The sequence below is a fragment of the Xiphophorus hellerii genome, chromosome 23 (genome assembly GCF_003331165.1).
Source record: "Xiphophorus hellerii strain 12219 chromosome 23, Xiphophorus_hellerii-4.1, whole genome shotgun sequence".
NCBI lineage: Eukaryota > Metazoa > Chordata > Actinopteri > Cyprinodontiformes > Poeciliidae > Xiphophorus > Xiphophorus hellerii.
In genome coordinates, this window is record NC_045694.1 from 22,507,846 (window position 1) to 22,529,229 (window position 21,384).

The 21,384-nt window shown below is 38.8% G+C and overlaps 2 protein-coding genes across 2 annotated transcripts; one reads left to right on the top strand and one right to left on the bottom strand.

Annotated features, from left to right (window-relative positions):
• Positions 1–957: 957 nt before the first annotated feature.
• gprin1 (G protein regulated inducer of neurite outgrowth 1) lies at positions 958–5,079 on the top strand. Its single transcript, XM_032555089.1, has 2 exons — positions 958–1,183; positions 1,604–5,079. The coding sequence occupies exon 2, from the start codon at positions 1,634–1,636 to the stop codon at positions 3,773–3,775; it is 2,142 nt and encodes a 713-aa protein (XP_032410980.1). The 5' UTR covers positions 958–1,183; positions 1,604–1,633; the 3' UTR covers positions 3,776–5,079.
• Positions 4,551–18,060, bottom strand: cdhr2 (cadherin related family member 2). Its single transcript, XM_032555088.1, has 31 exons — positions 17,974–18,060; positions 16,136–16,192; positions 15,882–15,941; positions 15,652–15,791; positions 15,516–15,566; positions 15,347–15,436; positions 15,098–15,187; positions 14,888–15,010; positions 13,854–13,997; positions 13,610–13,685; positions 13,417–13,526; positions 12,836–13,042; positions 12,612–12,761; positions 12,375–12,536; positions 12,227–12,288; positions 11,862–12,105; positions 11,208–11,447; positions 10,464–10,533; positions 9,796–10,380; positions 9,607–9,678; positions 9,053–9,102; positions 8,800–8,954; positions 8,565–8,661; positions 8,363–8,451; positions 8,178–8,246; positions 7,805–7,940; positions 7,550–7,671; positions 7,359–7,472; positions 5,948–6,037; positions 5,633–5,690; positions 4,551–5,548 (listed from the first exon to the last, which is right to left on the bottom strand). The coding sequence occupies exons 2-31, from the start codon at positions 16,188–16,190 to the stop codon at positions 5,393–5,395; spliced, it is 3,867 nt and encodes a 1,288-aa protein (XP_032410979.1). The 5' UTR covers positions 16,191–16,192; positions 17,974–18,060; the 3' UTR covers positions 4,551–5,392.
• Between the last annotated feature and the right edge of the window lie 3,324 nt (positions 18,061–21,384).

Here is a 21,384-nt window from a genome sequence, read left to right on the forward strand (position 1 = left end):
CAGCTAACACCGCTGCTACCTGTAGAAGCACTCATCACTGAATCACCACGGTCATCATTACCGGCACATCGCTGAGGAGATGGCCTTTGGCGGGCCGATAGCTCCCGATGGGAGTCCGACCAGAGCTCGTCTACCTTAGTGCTCAGCCACACACCTCCCTCCGTCGCGCTACATCGTCGCTAGGCAACAGGACTCGGGGCCGGTGTGTGATTGGTTGTGGCCTTCGAATTGAGAGCGAGCCTCCTTTCTGCCAGTACGTGCTGTTCCTGCCATGCTCACAGCTATGGTACAAACCAAGACGGAGGAGGGTTTTCTTTGTTGTTTTTTAAAAAACCCAACATACATATACATCCAAAATAATACATGAAACCTTTATGAGAATTACAAAGCGATTCCGCTTGCAATGTTGGAATAAAGGGATAAGGGTGAACAGGATGAAAGCCTTGGTTTGTGTGGGAGGCTCTTCACTGCTTCCTCCAGGCTCCTTCTAGCTGAAATTATCTTCTGTCTTATTGTATTTTGGAAGCAGGAGAAAATTCCTCTTATATCTTACGTATTATATCTATACAAAATGTCAATGGGAATGATGTTTCCAGGAATTTTTGCAATTAATCTTCTCATATCACACTGAGAGCTTGCAAACACGTGGCCTCGCAAACATTCACAGATAAATGTTTTACTTGGACACACGTTTTACACACTTTTGCGTCCCACCGGCTTTCTTTGGCATGAGCTTCTCATCACAAGTGCCTTCTCTAATGTGAAAAGCCACTTCTCCCAGGTCAAAAGTTTATCTGTCCCCTTGCCGTCCGCCATTGTGTGGCGGTGAGAACCTGCGGTTAATTACAGTGATTTACATATGACTAGAGAGCAGAGCACAGATTTTGTCATTACATTACCACTCGGTTACCAGGGCTCAAAGCTGGTTTCCAGGGAAACTGGAAATGTGAAGCTTTTTTTTTCCCCTCTCTCATAGACAGCCACAGCCTGAAAGAGCGAGGATTGCCTTAGATAGATTCTTCTAGAGACAAACCGGGTAGCCTGTGCAATCAGAATCAATCAGACTGGGGGGGGAGGAGAGATGCACGGACAGATGTTGCTCTCACTCAGGGGTTTGAGATTTTTGCCATGTTTGACCCAGTTCTGAAGAAGTGTTGCAAAAAGGTCGGACTTTGCTGCTGAGGTAGGTCTCCGCGCTACATTTTCAGCCGTTTGCTCATTCTTTCTTCTAGTTGGTTAAATTTGGATTCCTCTGCATGGTATGTAGCGTTTCGTGATGAGATAAAACTAAAACAGAATTCAAATGTGAGGTATGTCGATGCCTTCTTAAGCTGAAAGGTTTAGTATCGAATCAAACAGTGGGAGAGGAATTCATGGTATATTAGTAGTTTAAATAAAGAGTTTACCAAAAGTATCTTTTATGCTAAAATAACCCCCACATTTCCAGAAAGTAGCAACAATGATTTTATGACAATTTCTGTATCGCAGAAAATGTGTTTTTGTATAAAGATGAAGCTATTGTTTTCTCCTCCGCTCATGCGTGGGTTGGTCTCTGGTTACAGTTTGCACAAACAGTGTGTCTGTGCCGTGTTATGCCCCTCAGGTTATCTCACCACCTTACCAAAGAGACAGAATGGGAAGCCTTAAGGATGAGAAGCGAGCTCTCAGGGAGGACCGCCAGCCTTGCGAGAAGACAAATAATGAAGGACTTTCGGAAGACTCAGACAGCAGCGCTGCCGCAGAGGGATGTCCCTTACGCACATGTCAAGAGTCAACAGCTTCAGAGGACTGTCAGTCGAAACGCCACATGGATGCCAGCTCTGTTGGGAATAGTGAGAAAACTCTAAAATCCAGAGATACAGAGCTTTGCGGAGTCGATAGTAAAAGCACTGACCCATCGGTCTTTGAGCCAGTTAAGGACTGTGCACAGCCTGATGACATGCCTGTGACCCTGCAAACTGTAGCTACGCAAAATGAAGCCACAGTCTCTACTAACAACCAGGGTAACGGAGATGCTGAAGGTGAAAACGTGGCCCTTGACAAAGGGAACGGAACAGATGTTGTGAACATCTTTGTTCCTGTGCCATCAACTCCTGACCCCTCCGACCCTCGCTCTCCAGCCCCTTTTGGGCAGCAACACATGCGCACACAAGTGAGCCTTGAAGTGGCCCAGTGCTGCTCGGCTGCCACCAGCCCCATGACTCCTCCTGAAGGAGACCATTCCTTCTTTTTCCCAAGCAATTTTGGGAAACACGGAGCTCGTCCTGTTGCGTCCGCTGCTGGAACCCATGATGAAGTACTGCAGGTTGGTCAACAAGTGGAGTTCTGCTCTGTCGCCACATCCCCCATGACGCCAAAGACCCCATCAAGCACGGCTTTCCCAGTGCTCGTTGGAAGAGGGACGGGGCAAAAGGAGGAGAAAACGAAAAAGGAGGAGGAGCAAAGGGAGACTGGTCAAAAGAAGAGTTGCGCAACGACAAAATGTACCGAAGAATTGTCAAAAAACGACGAATCTTTGAAATGTGCTAAAGGCTTGAGTTCATATGAACCTGTAGCGAGTTCCACCAGTGGTCTGGCTACTGCTGTAACACATTCCCAGGGGACCTTTGAGGACAGTACCCAGCAATGCAAGCAGCAGAAGATGGGGAGCATGGATCAAGACATTACAATCTTGGTCACTCACTATGGCAACAATGACGAGGAAGCTGAGTCACATTTTCAGACCGTGGAGCCTGACATGGTGAAAATAGAAGAAACTGAGAAAGGTGAAGAAAACATCAGCAGTATAAAGAGTGAGGACAGAAAAGAAATGGCCTCCACAGTAGCTCCTGGTCGTGCTCAGGAGAAATCAAGCCCAAAGCAGCCACAAAAACTACCTGGGAAAACAGACGTTTGCACTGAACCCGATAATTCAGAGGTCATGGCTCACAAAGGTGCACGAGTGGATCTGAAAGATGTATCCGTGCCAAAATCTCCAATCCCTGAATCCCCAGCTCCTTTCGGCTGCCACAACATCCGAACACAAGTGAGCCTGGAGGTGGTGCAGTGTCAGTCTGTGGCCACCAGTCCCATGACCCCTCCTGAGGGGGACCAAGCCTTTTACTTCCCCAGCTCCCTTGGGAAATGTGTAGGTGTGGGCACAGAAACAAAAGATGCTGAGATGAGGGTGGGTCAGCAGGTAGAGTTTCGCTCCGTTGCTACAGCGCCCATGACTCCCAGAACTCCAGTCGCCACAACTTTTCCAGAGATAAAGAAGGAGGTGAGCATCGAAGAGAAGATAGTGGAGGAGAAGGAGGAGGAAAATAGAGAACAGCTCATAGAGAATACGAAGGAAGTACCCAAAGAGGTGGAGAAATTAACCCAGAAAGAAAGTGTAGGGGGGGACAGTAAGGATGTGGAAAACTGTAAGGAAAAAGACGAGGAGAAGTGTGAGGAACCAGTGCAGGAAGTGAGCTGGGACGAGAAAGGGATGACCTGGGAGGTGTACGGTGCCGTGGTGGAAGTTGCCGTGCTGGGCTCCGCCATCCAGAAACACCTGGAGAAGCAGGTACAGAAACAGAAACAGCTGACCGCCATGCCTCCGCCACCTCCACTCAACCCAGCAGCGTCCCCCCTGCCTCCAGAGCCGGGTTGCGGGGGTTCAGGCAAGCGCCGGGGGCGGAAGAAAGGGGAGCACGATGGGAAAGCAAGCCGGCGCAGGAGGAACCCCTTCCGGCTGTTGATGGAGAACGTACAGCAGCCACACTGCTGCTCCAAAGCTCACACTACCGAATGACGGAGGAGGCGGGCTTGGATCACAACAGCTGGCCGGAGGAAAAAAAATCCCATCTGATCTGCGTGGCTGTGATACTCTGATTTACCACAGCTTGAGTTTATAGTGTTGGACGGGGTGAGAAACCAATCACACCCTCACACGAGACAAACAGTCTCAAAAAAGCATATACGGACTGAGCCACGGAGCATCAAGAAGCAGCCATACTACTTTATTTTGTTGTTGTTCTTTTAGTAAAAGTTGCTGTGACGTCACTTTAACAGATTGTCGGGTTTAGTGGAGTTACTATGAGTGTGATGCATCAGTGTCATTGTTAGCTTTGCTTTTTTATTTTTTGTTTCTCTTTTTTCTACTCAGCCCATTCAGTCATCCAGTGAGTCATTTGAGCTATTGATATTTTTTAATGCACCTCAGACAAGTGACGCCATGGCAACAAGCTTTTCTTTCCTCTGGCTCATGATACTGAAGCTGAGAGAGGTGAGGACGGTTTTTATGTCCTGTCAGTTCAGTGCAGAGGTGATTTTTATGACATTTATGAGAATTTAGAGTTACATAGTTAATCTTGATGTATGTGCATAATATTTCCCAGGCTTTTGTGCAACTCATATTTTAATTTAAGAATGAGTATGCTTAGCCATCACTCATTATTGTGTTAAAATACAATGAAAAGTATTTCAGCTGTAAAATTTGCTTTGAAACTTGATTCTAAGTGTGTTTTATTTCAGAAACGAGTGTCGTGTTAGTGTTCTCACATTAAAATTCCTCAAGAGCCACATACAAGCAGACCACCTTTATTCACAGATCGCACATGTAATACATTCATTAAGTTGTCAGCAAGAATTAAAATATATATATATTTTTTTTCCATTAGCAGTTTGCAGAAAGCATTCCGCGAGCGAATCCATCGAACTCAAAGGTAAACATTGACAATCAGAGAAAGATTTCCACTGACTAATAAATAAGGATTTCAAACATACACAGACATTGCATTTTTGTATTTTCTTGCTTTTCAATTGGATTCATTTTGTAGCATCAGCTGCAAGGAAAATTAACATGGTGTGTTAAAGTGATTCTGTGTGCAAAAAAAAAAAATGTTTTGCATGTTTTGCTGTACAAATTGCTTATCAGAATCAGCCTTTTTGGAAGAGATTTTGCTTTTATCGTTACATGCCACGAGTTTGACATACTGCCAATGCCTATTTATTCATTCCTTGTTTTTCTCTGGTGTTTTCTGAACAAGACTCTACAACCTACATCTTTAAAACTGAAAAACTGAAAAACTTATCAAATAAACAATCTAGAAACTGTATGTTTTTGTCATTTATGCGCAGATCTTACGTTCGACGCCAGGGCTTACGTTTAAAATGTCTGGAAAGCAGAATTGATTCAAAATCCAATCCTAATGGTTTTATTTATTTGTTTTTACTGAGAAAATGTTTAAACATAGTCACGAGTTATGTGTAAAAACTGTTGCTTACAAGTGTATTTATATTACTCCTTACAGGCTTACTTAAGTTTACATTCCAGTTTTCATATGAAAGACCTTTTTGAAGGCAGTAGCTGCGTTTGATTTGGATTTTTTGTGGATGATTTTGTCCATCGCTGTTACTCTGTTTAATGTTACAGATCTGTTGTGTCAAACATCGGGTTGTTAACCCCAAGGTCAATTTGGGCTGTGCTTCTTTCCTTATTGTGATCCAACTGGGCGAGCGCTGCACCCAGAGGTTCATTGTACTGATACGAGTCATCGACGTCTTTGTCCCACATGATACCCGTCTGTAATATGATAAGCAAATTGGAATCAATCAATATTACAATTAATGAGTCCAAGTCAAGATAGACTTTAAGACGCAAACTCACCTTCTCATCATCTTCATAATTTCCAACAATGTCATAGTTGTGATCCAGGGAACTGAGGCTTTAAGGGAAAAAAAAATAATTGTCAAACAGTTAGGAGGATATGTTTTTAGCGTTCAATTTAGTTTTTTGATTTGAACATATGTCTCATGGTATGGCTGGAAGCAAAAAGCCAAACATTTTGTCCAAACATGCCGCTGGGAGCACACAGTGACAATATGTTCACCTGGAAGCCATCCCAGCCCAAAAACCAGAACTGCCGTAGATTAGAGGACAAATTCTGATGATAAAGTTGATTTTTTTATTTAATTTTTTTACCTGGATTTGTCTGCATCTGAGCTTTCTTCATTTAAATCCAAGTCCAAGGCTATAGCTGAGGAGATGTTCAGGTTTAACACTGGGTTGGCACTGCAGCAGAGTGATGGTTAGCAACGGAGAACAGAACAAAGACAAAAATTAAGAGATATACACCACACTATTTACAGTTAATCTGGTTGGTAGTAATTTGTAGCCATTAACATATTCACAGCGAAGCATATTAGTTTGTAAATAATCATGAAATCTCAACAATATTAGCCATGTTATTTTTGTAGCAAATCTGATCTAAAGAAACATTATGTATTAAACATTAAGCCCTTAAGTTTAAAAAATTGTAGTTTGTTAATGTTTATGCTATTCAGAATGTAATATTTTGAAAATTCTCTGAACATTAAGTTCAGAGAAACGAATTTAAATTCATTAGAATTTAAATGAAGATATTTGTTCAGTCAAGTTTTATCCTAATTTTTTGCATTGTATTCAGAGAACGGTAAGGGTGACATTGGTGTTGACCGATCTTAGTTTATACGCTGCAAATGAAAATTGTTTATTCCACCGGCAATTTTAGACAATTTCAACCAGTAAGTTTGTTTGAGACAGGCATCCCTCAAATACAATCAACAACGGAAAAGTAGTGTCAGTTTCATTTACATTTTGATAGGAAAATTGCACTCATAACCTTCTCAAACGTTCATGGAAAATTGTGTTTTGATATTACAGCAACCAAACATTTCCCGCTTAAAATTGCACTCCAGATTTTTGCACGTTTTTACTGATTTGTCTTTGCTGATGAGCTCTAAGTGCATGGCTGAAGGGCCTTTTGTCTTTAGATCGTTCTCTCTCTCTCTCTATCAGATTCATTCAGATCTCTGGACTCTACAAAATGCTGAAGCTCCTTCCAGTCAGAGTAAACAAATTGCTAAATTTAAACGATTACTTTAATCTACCAGAGGTATGGATCATTTTTAAGTCAAGGAAGACATTTCTGGACTGAGAACTTTAAATTCATGCCGATATCCATTTGTTAATAAACTGTTTGTGAAACTGTTATTTATTTAATAAAATGTAAATGGGCAAATATTGTCTGTTGTCTTCAAAGTGCATATAAACGTCAGAGAACATGTTAGCAGCTAATTCATTACAGTGAATAAATTAATCAAATTTCATTATCTTGAACATATATACGTAATTTCTACTCAAAATTCTACCCTCCTTAAATAAATGTATGTTCTTACAACAGTTAAGCCAACATGGCTTTTATTTAGTCAATTAAATAAACAGAAAAAGCCCTCTTTGATTGGCTCTTTCAAGGCCAGAAAACCCCATATGGGGCCCCCACACTGTATGTACAGTGACTCTGTATATTTTGTGGTAAACTGGATGAATTTCTTCATCTTGTTAATGGGCTCACCCTTCCATGGTGTACTTGTTGGTCCCAGGCACGACAGCGCCACCTTTCTGGTTGTCAGAGTTCAACATAGTTGAAGATTTCATGGCATTCGCTGCTTTCAGCTTCCTTCTGAAGCTGTGACGCGGAAAAAAGTTGCATTAACATCAAGTTTTCCGGCTAATTATTCGTCCCGCTAAATTTCTTTCTCTTACTTTCGGCGAGTGCACAAAAGCGAGGTCGTGAGTATAACCAGTATAATGACGAGACCGCCAACCATTCCCAGCAGACCGTACACCACAGGATTCGGTTTTGTTTCAGTGACGGGAATGCTACCCTGAAATAAATTTAGGAAACTCATCAGCATTATCTGTAGCGATTGAAGCTTACATTTTTACTTGTTGCTCATCACTTGAGAGAAAAGCAGCATCACTTTTAGGAAAGCAGATTCTGAAGCTGAATATGCTTACAATATTTATCAGGCCCAGTGCATACAGCTGAGGAAAATGATTTTGATCAGAAAGCTTCTTTTCTACTTCTGAAGAAGTAAGAGCTGTTCCGTTCAAAAAGATGAAATATGCCACCATAAAAGACTGTGCGGCATTCCTGAGAAAAGAGAAAAGAAACATATTATCACATTATTTCATCCAATATGAATCTAATATGAAAGCTCAATTTCTTAAATCATTATTGCATGTTGTGATGTGCTTTGTTAATAGGATCTTTGTCACCACCTAGTGATCAATATCTATATATATTTTTAAAAAAGCATTTTTTGTTTAGTTTTTGCTGGTTTTGGCCAGTGACTTTACTATGATATTAGCTATAAAAAATTATTTTTACCTGGATGTTGAAGGCTGGTCTTTGATTGAAACGATGTCAACTGCAGCGCCGGTGGCTGCTGAGAGCTCCCTGAAGGAGATTAAGTAATTAAATCAAAGGTTTTTTTTTCATATATATATATATAAATAATATTACAGTTTTCATAGCTTCAAAAAAAACAAAAAGTATTGACAAAAGAAATTCACCTTCTGATCTCACTGAGTGCCTGTTCGACCTCATTCACTGTAGTTCTAAACTGGAGTTCAGTTCGGAAGCCCTCATCAATGGTGAAAATCTGAAAAACAAAAACAAAGATAACACAGAAGTGGAAACGCAGACATTTTAAACCCTGCGTCGTGTTTGCACGATGTTTCTCTGAGAGTCGTGAATTCGCATCCAGTCCCTCACCTCCAGGACGGCGGTGGAGGAAAGGCCGCCAGTATCCGTTGCAGATACCGTTACCAAATATTTCCCTTTCAGTGTCAGATCAAGACCTTCTGTAGTTCTGATGGGAGAGGACAAAACAAGTACAGCAATCACACAACAACGAGTTCCAAGTCATCAACAAGTACCGTCTGACTTAATATGCTAAGCAGCTGTTGATTTGGAGTCAAAATGCTCTGGTAGGGTTTTTTGCACTTACTGAATAATCCCAACGTAGATATTTTGTTGTTGTGTAGTGACGGCCTCAAACAGGCCCCTGGTAGTGGTGGTAGTGTTTGTGAGCTTGTTCTCAAATTCAACTGTTTCTACTTTAAATTTGATCACCCTGTTCTCTCCAGAGTCCCGATCTGAAGCCTGGGAGCAGAAACAGAAGCTTAATTAAGCATCTAGAGATAATTGCTATAACTTGTCAGAAACAAGTTGATTATGATTTGTTGTTCAGCTATACTCACGGTGACTCCTGCAACTGATGTTCCTTTGCTGGCACTTTCTGACACCACAACTAAAGCAGCAAGATAAGATGGAGACAATCCATTTTTTTAAAAAGTATTAACTATTTTTAAAAAATAGCTTGAAGCTATGACTTGTACAATTCTTATGTATGTCAGAAAATGTCAAAGACCAAAATTTGGATGCCTGGAAATCTTTCTACATCTTTGTCCAAATATGTGATGTATTACTAGTTTAATATGCTGTTTAATTTTTTAAAATAAAATCATTTACAGCAACATTTGCAAAAGTATATAAATCCATCTGAGTTGTTAGTAGCAGAGTGTAAGGAAAAAAGAAAAAAACACCTAGGAACCAACAAACCCTAAAAAGCAATATAAAAGACATTTCTTGTGATATTTTTCTTACCACATAAATCATCAAGTCTAATATTCTGTCTTCTCTTGGTTCATTGTGTTTGATTTGTTAGATATGAACTATTTAAATATGCTTACTAACTTTCTAACATTTGAAAATAGTTACTTATAATCATTTATTCTCAAAGCTTGTTACTCACCATATACAGAGTCGGAGTAAATAAATTCAGGACTGTTGTCATTAATGTCTTCAATGTTGATCACCATTTCTCCTGGAAAGATCCAGCAGGAAAGACTTTAACAATTTTTTAGGTTTCATGAAATCAACATTGGACTATAATTTCAACTTTCTGTCACTGAGATAAAATTGTGAACAACTCAGTCCTGACCTGGCGTAACGCTGTTGTTCTCTCCCTTTTCCGTGAACAAGTCCACCACCTGAGCCTTTACCACAGCTTGGTCACATTCTTCATAATCCAGAGGGTCTGCTGGACCGACTCTAACATCCCCATTCGGGTCGAGGGTGAACCAGCTGCAGGGTTCCAGTTCGCCGCTGCACTTGCAATTGACAGATTCCAGCTCATACACCAGTGAATGGTTGGTGTCTTTGTCCTGAGCTACGAACGTCCCGACAAGCACATCTGTGGCGGCGTTCTCCTCCACAGAAACGCCTCGGACTGACGTGAACTCTGGTCTTTCGTCGTTCACATCCAACACAATCACCTCCACCACCGCCGAAGCTTTCTCCAGCTCCAGATCTGCAGCTTCCACCCGCAACGTGAACGTCTTGAGTGCCGTCTCATAGTCGAGCTCGATGTCCGGGTCTACCATGATGTTGCCGCTGTAACCCTTCTCCTCTGCCGAGGTTCGAACAATGAAGCTGCCAAAGCTCCCATCGATGATGCTGAAAGAAATGCGGTTGAATTCGGCGCTTTGGTCCAGATCCTCGGCGTAAATGAAACCCGCAGATGCGCCTGATTGAATGAATGAGTACAAATGTTATAATCCTGCAACGTAGTTAGGGATGAAGCAAATGGTTTTAAGCTGTAATACTTGCCCTTTTCTCCTTCTTTAACAGAAAAACTGTAGGTTGATGCTTTGAAAGTTGGGGCGTTGTCATTGATGTCCTAAGGTCCATCAGAAAGGAAACGTGAGCCTTCAAGTTCTGTGTCTTGCATAATTATTCATACCCACTGAATTTATTCCTCTTTTATCATTTAAAATACACAAACTTTGCTGTATTTTATGGAAATTTTAGGATAGATCAACACAAACCAGTGCATAAATGTGAAGCATTTATGAAATGTGTGGCATGCATTTGTCCACTGTTTCCATATGTTTGTGTTTGTACGATTGATTTAAATTGACTCTATTTCTATGTTAAAGCTGGATGTAAAATGAATCTACTTTAGTGGTGGGAAAAAAATCAGAGGCCTTACGACGACAGATATATGTATAATAAATTAATTGCAGCGTAGACTATTACTGTTTACTAGTTAGGTGACCTCGTAAAGCGATTGGTTTTCCTGGATATTATTTAGAGGTGTTTTAGTAAAGCAAGGTAAATACAAACGCAGACCACGCTTTTCACAATTTTTCTTTATAAAAAGATGAAAACAGTGTATCTTTTTATTTTGCTTTACATTTCTGTGCGACTTTAGGTAGTTCAATCAAATTAAATCCCAGTAATATACATTTAAGTTTGTGTATCTTGATAAAATGTGGTGATTTACGGGGGATGAATGCTTTTGTGCGACTATCCACTTGCAGCGGGGTGAACATAAACGGTTGTAGCACCTACCTGCACGTTGATAATAACCGAGACGGAGCTTGACAGCGCGGGTGTTCCCTTATCAGTGGCTATTACGGTGAGGTTAATCCTGCCATTCAATTCTGGTTCCAGTGCCTCCCGATCCAGTTCACCGTTATTTGTAAACACACCGGTGTTTGGGTCGATGCTGAAGCTGCTGCTGTGTGCGCTCGGTTTAATGCTGAATTCAATCTGGCTGTTTACTGTACCAGCTTCGTCTCTGTCCGTAGCCTGGAAAAGAAAAAAACAAAAGTAACTGTTAAGGAGTTGCATTTTTTTAATAATCTGTGGACAAGCATCAAATGCACCAGATATAGACATATTTTAAAAAAAAAATCACTACTACATTCACAATGTAGTTTAAATGATACTTGAAAAATTGAATTATTTATTCATTCTTTAAATCTTAAGTCACACTGAAAAGATGGAGATGAAGCTGGTATTGGTAACAAAATAAAATAACTGTATAGTAGTAACATTTTATACTGAAAGTCATGTTCAAACATGCAATAAAATATTATTAATCTTAGGATAAAAATGATAGGTAAATCCCAAATAAAATAGCTTAAATCAGGAAAGAGGTTTGTGATGTTGCGACCTTTATGCCAAGTGTCACAATAAGATTACTGTCGGCTTTCTATTTACCTCAATCGGGAATTGAAGCTTCTCACCCTCAACGACAAACTCTCGGTACACGTCTCTGTTGATGATTGGTGGCTGGTCATTAATGTCCGTCAAAGTAATCTCCAGCACCGCGGTGCCGGGCTTGCCATCCGTGTCTCTGGCCTGCAAGGTGGCTGAATACAGAGCTCTGAGCTCGCGATCCAGGATAGTCTGATTTTTCACGTAGACTTTTCCCGTGTCACTCTCAACGTCAAAGTACTGCAGTCTGAAAGACAGGTTCAAACTGCTCAGTGGGGCTGTTTGGCATAGCCAACGTTAGATTACAAAATAAAAAGTTGTCATATAGATTAAACTAAACAGAATAAATGTGATTAGGGTAAACATACATGCTCTCTGGAAGAAGACTGTAGGTGATTTTGCCTGCATCCATTGTGTCAGGATCATCTGCCTGGGAAAACAAAGGAAATGCTCCCAAAGTAAATTTTTTTTTTTTAAATTTGATTGATTAAAATATCCAGATGGTCATGGTCTTACCGTGACTGTTGCCACCTCTGTCCCAACAGGAGAGTGTTCAGCCACATTTATCTTGTACGTGTCCTGCGGGAACGTGGGGCTGTTGTCGTTGGTGTCCTTTATGATTATTGTAACCGTGGCAGTGGACTGGAAAGTGGGTACGTCCTTATCTACAGCAATCACCTGCAATGTGGCACATGCATATCAAACAAAACTCAGGTTGACTACTGTACTCTGTTTTTATTTGTTCTCTGTTACCTGAAGAACCATTTGCTGCTTTTCTTCAAAATCCAGATTCCCAGGCTGCCTGACAAGAAGCTGAACGACGCTCTCTGGTCCAGCAATGGAGGGCTCCACAGAAAACACGTCTTTATCCTCTCCCTCCAACGTTAGCTCAGTTTGCACAAACTGTAAAACATAAGAGCAGTCGTTGTCGCTCTGAGCTTACCATTTATTAAAAAGGCATTGGTTTTGTTTCTCACCTTGTCTAGATCTTTGACTGTCATGCCAATGGAAATTGCCCCCAATGAGTGTTCAAAGACGTCGCCTGTGAATTGAGTTTCTAGCACACAGGAGCCTTCGCATTTGTAAAATTGAGGCGGGTTGTCATTGACGTCGCCGATGTTGATCTCGACGGTTGCTGTCGCAGTGGCAGGTTGTCCGTTGACGTTCGGTTTAGACTCGGTGCCCTAAAATCAAGCAGCTGACATTAGTTGGTTTTTTTATTTTTTTTTAATCATATTTCTTGTCGTCTGTTGGGAAAATAAACACAAAAAACTAGGGCCCGATTTATTAGTATAACTTTGTTCAAACTGAATGCTCTCCAACAACAATTTAAAGATATTACGTTTATTATTGTGAAATCAAAATCCTGTCATGGTATCCCTGTTAATTCAAATACAAAATACCTTCATGTTTGGTCCCAAATTGTGTCTTAAATTATTCTCATTAATCATCGTGCCTGTCACTTGAATTCCTACATTACCCTATTTGCCTGCTGATGTTAACTTTACATACAGTATCTTAGAAAGAGGCTAACAAGTGGTTCTTATTGGTTTGTTACCTTCACGGTCAGAGTTACTTTGTCACCAGTAACTTCTCTGTCAATTCCCGATGACACAGATATGATGCCGTCATTCTCTGAGATTTTGAACAAGCCATCAGCCGAGGAAGCTTTGAAACAGGAACAAAACACACAAAACACATTACTTTATTTATTCCCATCAATAACAAGATGTGACATTCTTTGCAGCTACCTTCAATGGTGTAGATGATATTGTCATTGATTCCCTTGTCCCCATCAAGGGCGGTCACTCGTAACACAGACGTGTCCTGATGAAGGGGAGGAAATAGGATTTATAGTGTCAAAGCATTTCTGACTTTCAGACAAACTTCGTTTTATGGCTATTTAAATCAAATTCACTGTAAAAAAAAAAAAAAAGAGTTTGCTATTTGTTGCTGTAATGGATATACATTTATTAGTGAATAATAAACACTCACTGCAGGAGAATTCTCTTCAACGCTTCCTACATATGGACCACCGATGAAAACGGGGTCGAGGTCTGGGACGTCCTCAACCGTCACGAAGGAGAAAATACTGGTTGACTGGAAAACCTTATCCCCAGTACAAGAGCCTCCAAGATCCTGAAGGAGACATAAAACACCAAAGTGACTATTAATAAATATAACAGTTGAATTAATAACCACCAATTTATTTTTAAATTAAAACAAAATAAATTAAAGCATAATGAGTCGTCATGCTCATTTCATAAGTATTCACACCCTTTGGACATTTTCACATTCGGTCACTTTGGAAACACAACTGTCATGATAACGCATAGTGGTGGCAGCATCATCATATGGGGATGATTTTCAAGTGTTTTTTAAACTGGAAAACACTTCAAACTGGGGTCGAGGTTCACATTTTAAGCAGGCCAAGGTACTTAAACTTACATTTAGACACTAATGTACTCCACAGCTTCAGATTTATTATTATTTCAAATTTATATTTATAAATATATCTAAAAGACACAGAAACTTTTGCACTGTTTGTGATTTTTTTTCTTTCATGTGGATGAAATGTTTACAGAAAATTAAATAAAATGAGAATAACCATGTTGTCAATAACGATACAAATGATGATTTAAAAGCTCTCAAGCGAATCCTCTCTAAAGATACTTAATGAAAATGTAAAAAGGAAAAAGCATTTTTATTTATGGTGGAACACTGCATTACAATTCTGGATGTTTTAAGCTTTAAATACAACCATAAATGCACAAATAGGACAATGCTTTCTAATTCTATTTGTCATTGTAGTGTATTATTATTAGTTCTTTTAGTTAAAGTTCCCAGATCCCAGAAGCCTGTAATCATGTTATACTTACGAAAATATGTTATTGTCATTTTAGAAGGAAAATCTTTTGGAGATACAGACAGATGATTGCAGCATTTGAGTCATTGTGTTTGGATAAGTGGTATGTTTCATTTTAATTGTTGGAAATATGACATTTTATATCTTCAAGCATCATACTCACACTTGCTTGAACCCTGAGCCGATAAAAAGTGCTCAGTGTGTTGTAATTAAGCTGACCCTTTAACTTCAGTTCACCAGAAACATCATTGATCTCAAACACATCAAATCCTTGCGCCGGTATTATCTGGAAAGAATGCAAAAAATTTTATTTTGAAGCATATTAAAGACGAAAATTAAAGATGAAGTCAGGTGCTTTACAGCAGAGCCATACCTCAGTGATTGAGTATCTAACCACACCGGCATCGGCTTCATCACGATCACTTGCTGTGAATTTAAACAATGATGCTCCTACAGCCGTATTCTAAAAGCAGAAGGAAAACACCAAATTCAAAAAAAGAAAGTGTCACACTTTTCTTTAGAAGTAACTCCAAAAACCTAAACTAGACTTAAAATCTATTATATTCTTTGATTGAAAACTGCAACTTAAATCAAATATAACATTTTAATGTTATTTACTTACTTCTTGCACTGTCATGTCAAAAGAAAGATTTTCAAATACAGGACTGTTGTCATTGGCATCCAGTAATATTAAAGTTAATGTTCCTGGTGTCTGAAAGAGAGGATGCACACTTAGTACAAAAATAAAACTGATGTTTAGGAAAATAAGTAGTTGCTTAAGTTTAACTTACAGTATTGGAACCATCTGAAACATAAACACCGAGTGCCATTGTGACGCTGGTCTATAGAGGATGAATAAACATACATGTTCAGTCTAATGGAGCATTTTTAATGAAGTAAAGTCTCTCTTCTTTTCTCATATCTCACCTCTCTATCAAGGGCAGAATTCACAGTCACCTCCCCATTTGCTGAATTAACTCGGAAGAGTCCAGCATTGGGCCCAGTCAGTGTGTAAGTCAGGGTATCTCCTTCTGGATCGGATGCTAATATAGTAAAAGCAACGGAACCTGCGTAAGAAATAAAAAGTGGATGCGTGAACACATAATTACTTTCACATGTAAAAAAGGAATGTTTCACAGTACAAACACAGTACATACCGACAGGAATGTCCTCACAGATTTCAAAAACCATTTGGTTAATTGAAGGACTGAAATTGGCTGCAAAGAGAGAATATCAAGTGGGAATGTTAATGTAAAATCTACTAATAACCAATTTTAAGAATAACTGTATTTATATGGCACAACATTCGATGGTAGTTATGAAATAATTCACTAAGTAAAAATATTAATCAAATGTTAAAGGTCAAGATAAAACAGAAAAATAATCATTCAGTAATAAACCGAAAGCCTACCTTTGCATGAGCAGACAAGGCACAGTAATAGGAGCCACCCTGTTAGCCCACCCATGACTGTAAATGACATGAATCATTAAATAAAGAGGAAAACATGTTTTGCTTTATTGCTCGTCAACATTCAAGACAATCTAAAAAGCAGGACAGATTAATTAAAGCCGGTACTGTATTCAAGCTAAATGTTACATCGACATTCAACAGCGACATCTGACGTTCACATATATCATTAGTTGAATGCAAATGAGCTAATCGTATACTATAAAATGTATAGCATTTCAGAAATAAGCTTAGCATGTTATGCATTCTAACATTCTGCAGTTATCTTTTCTGGCTGTTAGCAAAAATAGAGTTCATTGTCAACCAGTTCATTTTGTATGATAATTAGAAGTAAGAGACAAGTAAAGTTATAGCTGTATTTAAATGCACTCCATAAGTTCATATTTATACAGAACAATGACATGTAATCCAATTGCTTCATAGACATAAAAAAGACTGCTTTCTTCTGTCTCAAGAATGCAAATCTGAGGTTGAAAGATGAAAACACATCTACATGCCACATATCTACTGTACATATACTAATGTCTGAAAGTGGTTGAAGGTAACTGAGGTTAGGAGCCTCAGTTTGGGTTAAATTTCCAGGGGAAAACCCCCAGTTTCATACTTGTCTAAGTTAAATAAAGAGATGACCGGTCAGGGTGGGCACAAAAATGATGTTAATGTGTCATAATGGAATTTAAAAAATGGAAAATCTTACTAAATTGATGTGAGCCATAAAGAAGACCGTAAAATAAGTTGCTTATAGTTCCGAAAGGCAATGAGGAAGCATCTTACTTGACGTACTGGAGGCAGTTCCATCTACTTGCAACAAGAAATCTTATTGCATGATAAGAAAATGACCTTTCACTTGATTTATGACATCAATAAAATTATGTCTAAGCAATTTATTTTTCTTTTGGTGTGTTTCTAAGGCACTAAAATGACTTATAGTCTGGACTAAAATGTCTTGACTTTGTTTGCGCTGAAAAACATGGCTATTATTTTGACAAGTTTTTTAAAAACTCTTATCATTGTAGTTTTCTGAGGTAATGGTAGATAGGTATTTCTATATATTTTTCTATATCTTTTTGTCACATTTTATTTCTGAGTTGAACGAACAGATTCACCGGTTCTTTCTTCAGACTAAAGAAAGGTAAAACCAAGATGGAGGCAAAAAAAAAACTAACCATTGGGCCATAGAACATCAGGCCTTAAATCTTATAAGTGATGTCAGTGACTGTACGCTGTCACCGCAATTTCTACAGTGAAGGACTCAACTGTCATTTTACCTTGATTAATATAGCTTGAAAATTAACAGCAAAATGTTTGTCGGGCCACACCCAAACAAATGGCAGCAAGAAAATGGTTAAAACGCCTAAAAGGGATTTATTGCAGTGAAGCTGAATTATTGGTAGCTTCACCAATAAAGAAACAGTTTCTGACTTTATGTGGAAAACAGAGAGAAGATATTCTACTGTGTATGAACCGCTCAATGTAAGAATTTTGATAATTACAAAACTTGATGTGAATAATTGAATTCTGAGCTTTTAACACCTCCAACCACGGTTAAGCTTTCCTCCTGTCCACTAAGATCAGAATTAAGAGTCTAATGTGTCAGCACTGAGGTGCTGAAAATAATATTGTTCAAAAATTGCTTATAAAAATAAGCCGATTTTATCTCGATATCTCCGGAACCGCATAGGGACAAGTGAAAACAAAATTCTTTATGGTGACAATAAGATCATTAAGCTCGTATTTTAACAAAATTTAAACAGGTTTAATTTGTAGAGCTCCAAACTTACCTGGTGAGATTGGCAGAGGGCTTGCTTGCAATGATGTGTCGATAAGACCTTTGGTTCTTGTTTCTCCCAGTTATGATCCTGTCAGAGCTGTAAACATAAATGATTAACACGCATAGAGCCACACAACCAACATCACTGCTTCTGGTGCACTTCCTTTTTTTAGCGATGTCAGGTTAAGCGTATCAAAAAGTATAGTCAATGAATTGATAAGAAAAGTTTAAAATAACTATCATATTAAACCTACAGTACTTATGGTTTGATGTTAGCTGTATATCCTGAAATATTCATTGTCCATACAGCAAAGTTGCAGCTCCATCTGGCTAACCTCGTCACTAGAACATTCCTAGCTCTGTGTTCTTGTTGGTCGCCAGAACCACATGAGGCTCTGAACGGGTCCCTCAGTTGTCATGGCAATGACAGCTGAGTAGACCCAATGAGACCAGAGGGTTTTCTAAAATGTGTCTCTTCTGAACCAATCAGTGGGTCTCTGGTTTGTTCAGAAACTGTGGATCCGTGTCATAATGAGGACTCCTTTCGGCCCTCCTGCTCTAATTAAGGGACAGCACACAAAGGATTCTGGTCTACTGTACTCACCAACTTCATTCACAATCAAATATTTGTCCATACACAATGGCAGAGGATCTCAGCTTTTAATGAAACAGAAAACACTCAGCAGTAGAAATGTGGTTCACATGATCATACAGTCCTGCACTTCCACATTTTGCCACTTTAAAATGACACAGTTCAAAGTATTTTATTTTGGTTTTCAGCTGTTCTTCTATCCAGCTGTTCTGTGAAAGCAGATGAGAGGTGTGTTAGAAAACATCAGTGAACAAACAATTTCATGAAGACCAAGGAACGCAGAGGACAAGTCAAAGATAAAGTTGTTGGGAAATTTAAGGCAGCAGTATCCCAGCTTTACAAGTCTTACAGAGAACAAATTAGGTGAAGTTAAACACAGAGCAATCCTGGAAAATAACCTGCCATGCAGGAGACTTCAAAGCAGGATGGAGGCTCACCATCCAAGCAGGTGAAGAACTCCTAACACACAATCAAAGTTACAATGGAAGGGTTTAGTACAAAACATACGCCCGCTTTAGAATGGCCTAGTCAAAGTCTGGACACAAATCCAATTGCAAATCTGTGACAACACTGGGAATTTGATATCAACAGACAATGTCCATTCAATCATCTGCTTTCCTACTTTTCAAGGAAATTTAGATTTGATAAGAGTCTTAATATGAATTTTTTTAAAAATTTTCCCAGTAAATATTTGTTTTTCCATTAAATTCCCCTTATTTTGAGAGGACAGTGATAGACATTTGTTGCGTAAAACAAATAGGTACTAAGAGATGACATTCCCTTCACACAGGACATCAATACTGAGTTTAAAATTATGCTGTGTCACTTAGCAACTCTGCGGGTCTTCGTGTCGTACAATGTGGACACAAAATCCTCAGACAATTACAGTACTGCATACAGGGCTGGTAACTTTGCATCTGTGTGACTCCTACACCAATCTGCTGTTCAGGTCCGACCTTATAATAGAAAAAAAATATGAATTCAATGTAGGACCATCTAACGTCATCAAATTAAGCAAACTCATCTCATTATTATCCAGTGTGGTAACCAAATCGATCAAGGTTACTTATTGTGACAAGAAAAAAGTCAAGGAATAAGTTTTCAAACAAGGAGGTGATTGTACAAGACATTTCTCTCAATTTATCAATAAACCTGGAGGCACATTTAACCAGTGAGTAACATGGCGACTTGCATGATGAAGATACTCAACACTTGATAGAGAAATGATTCTGGTTGGTAAGCACAATGTGCCGTCACAAGGTAATATGTTGGTGGATATAAAATACAGTAACTGATTCAAGACACGTAAAAGAGCTCAAAGTACATGTCAATGACAGAGGCCGGGAAAAATGTTTATTTCTGCCTTATCCGAATAGACTTTGGTTTATGACTTACAGCTCTGAACACAACACTGATATAAGTGGGCAGGAACCTGATAAATCCTTTGCTAAGACATACCAGTAAACAGGAACGTACAAAAAACGTTTGTAACTTTACAGTTAGGCCTTGATAATGACGTTCCAAATGGAAAATATTTTACGTCACCATAATTAAACAGTGGCACTAGTTTGAGATGTGTGCTGTGCTGAGGAGTCCATCGAGATGCCTAAAGAATAAAAGGCCTCAAGTTAAACACACTTTTACTAAGAAGTTGCTCTGTTCATGTTTTTTTATGAAAAGATATGCTTTTTAAAAGCACATCCCTGTAATATTCTTCTTTTAATCTAATTTTGCCATGTTTCTTTTCTTGTCTGACTTCTGTTCTTTAACTAGCACTCTGATATATTGCGGTTGTTTTGCTTGATATCTTCCCCTAAGAAGATAAAAGACAAGAAAAGAAGAAAAGAATCCTGGCCTGTGTTTTGCTCTCCTCCTTCAATAAAAGTTCATGGTGATTGTCTCTTTGTCAAGTCAAATGAAACAGGATAAAGAAGTCATATTTAGACATGCTTATGAACAACTTACATTCCTTACAGAGAAATCATATTCATGTGGGTGATTTTCCTGTTATTTTACTTCACACCATAAAGTAATTCATTGGCCACGTTCTCTGTCAACTGAGGATGATGACAAAAGAAAATGTTGGATTAGAGGACTTTTAATATTATTTTTTGCCCCCTCTTGTGGCGGCTACACGACACAACAACTTGTCCGAAAAAAAAGTGCTATACATTTAGCAGCAAAGAAAGCTTTGCTTTTCATCATCAAAAATGTATTTTTTATTTCAGAAGATAAGGAAAAGTCATGAAATTGTTATAATATTTGCCATGTGGCAAGATTTTAAACAAATAATTATAAATAGGCTATTGTTGTTTTTTTTTGCTTCTTTATTTTACAAACTGTTGTTGCTGATTATGGTGCTTTAATATTTATAGGATGTTGTCATTTTGCAGCCTTATCATTTTGTATCGCTGTCGATTTGTTAATTTTGTACCTAAAACAGTCAGTTAACAAACAACCAAAGGCAACCAATTAATTTTTTTATAATTTTTTCAGTCTACTATAGCAAAATCCAGTGAGGAACTGTAACAGCATATAATATACACTGGCAAGTAGTTGCTTTTAGTTATTTTAGTGTTATCAGAGGCTTTACCTTATTAAGCCGGAAAAGGATTTAGAGCTACTTTTTTTTTTAAAGTGATGGAAGTTTATATATGATGGCGACTCATAACTTACAAGTTGTAAGTAAAGATGATGAAAATATGATGAGAGAATATCCTTATTGTCCTTATTGTAGGTAATATTTGTGCTGCTTTTGTAAAAAAAAAAAAAAAAAAGGTAAGTTAAAAAGTAGGTTATTGTTTCCACCTGTAAAAAATATGAACTCTA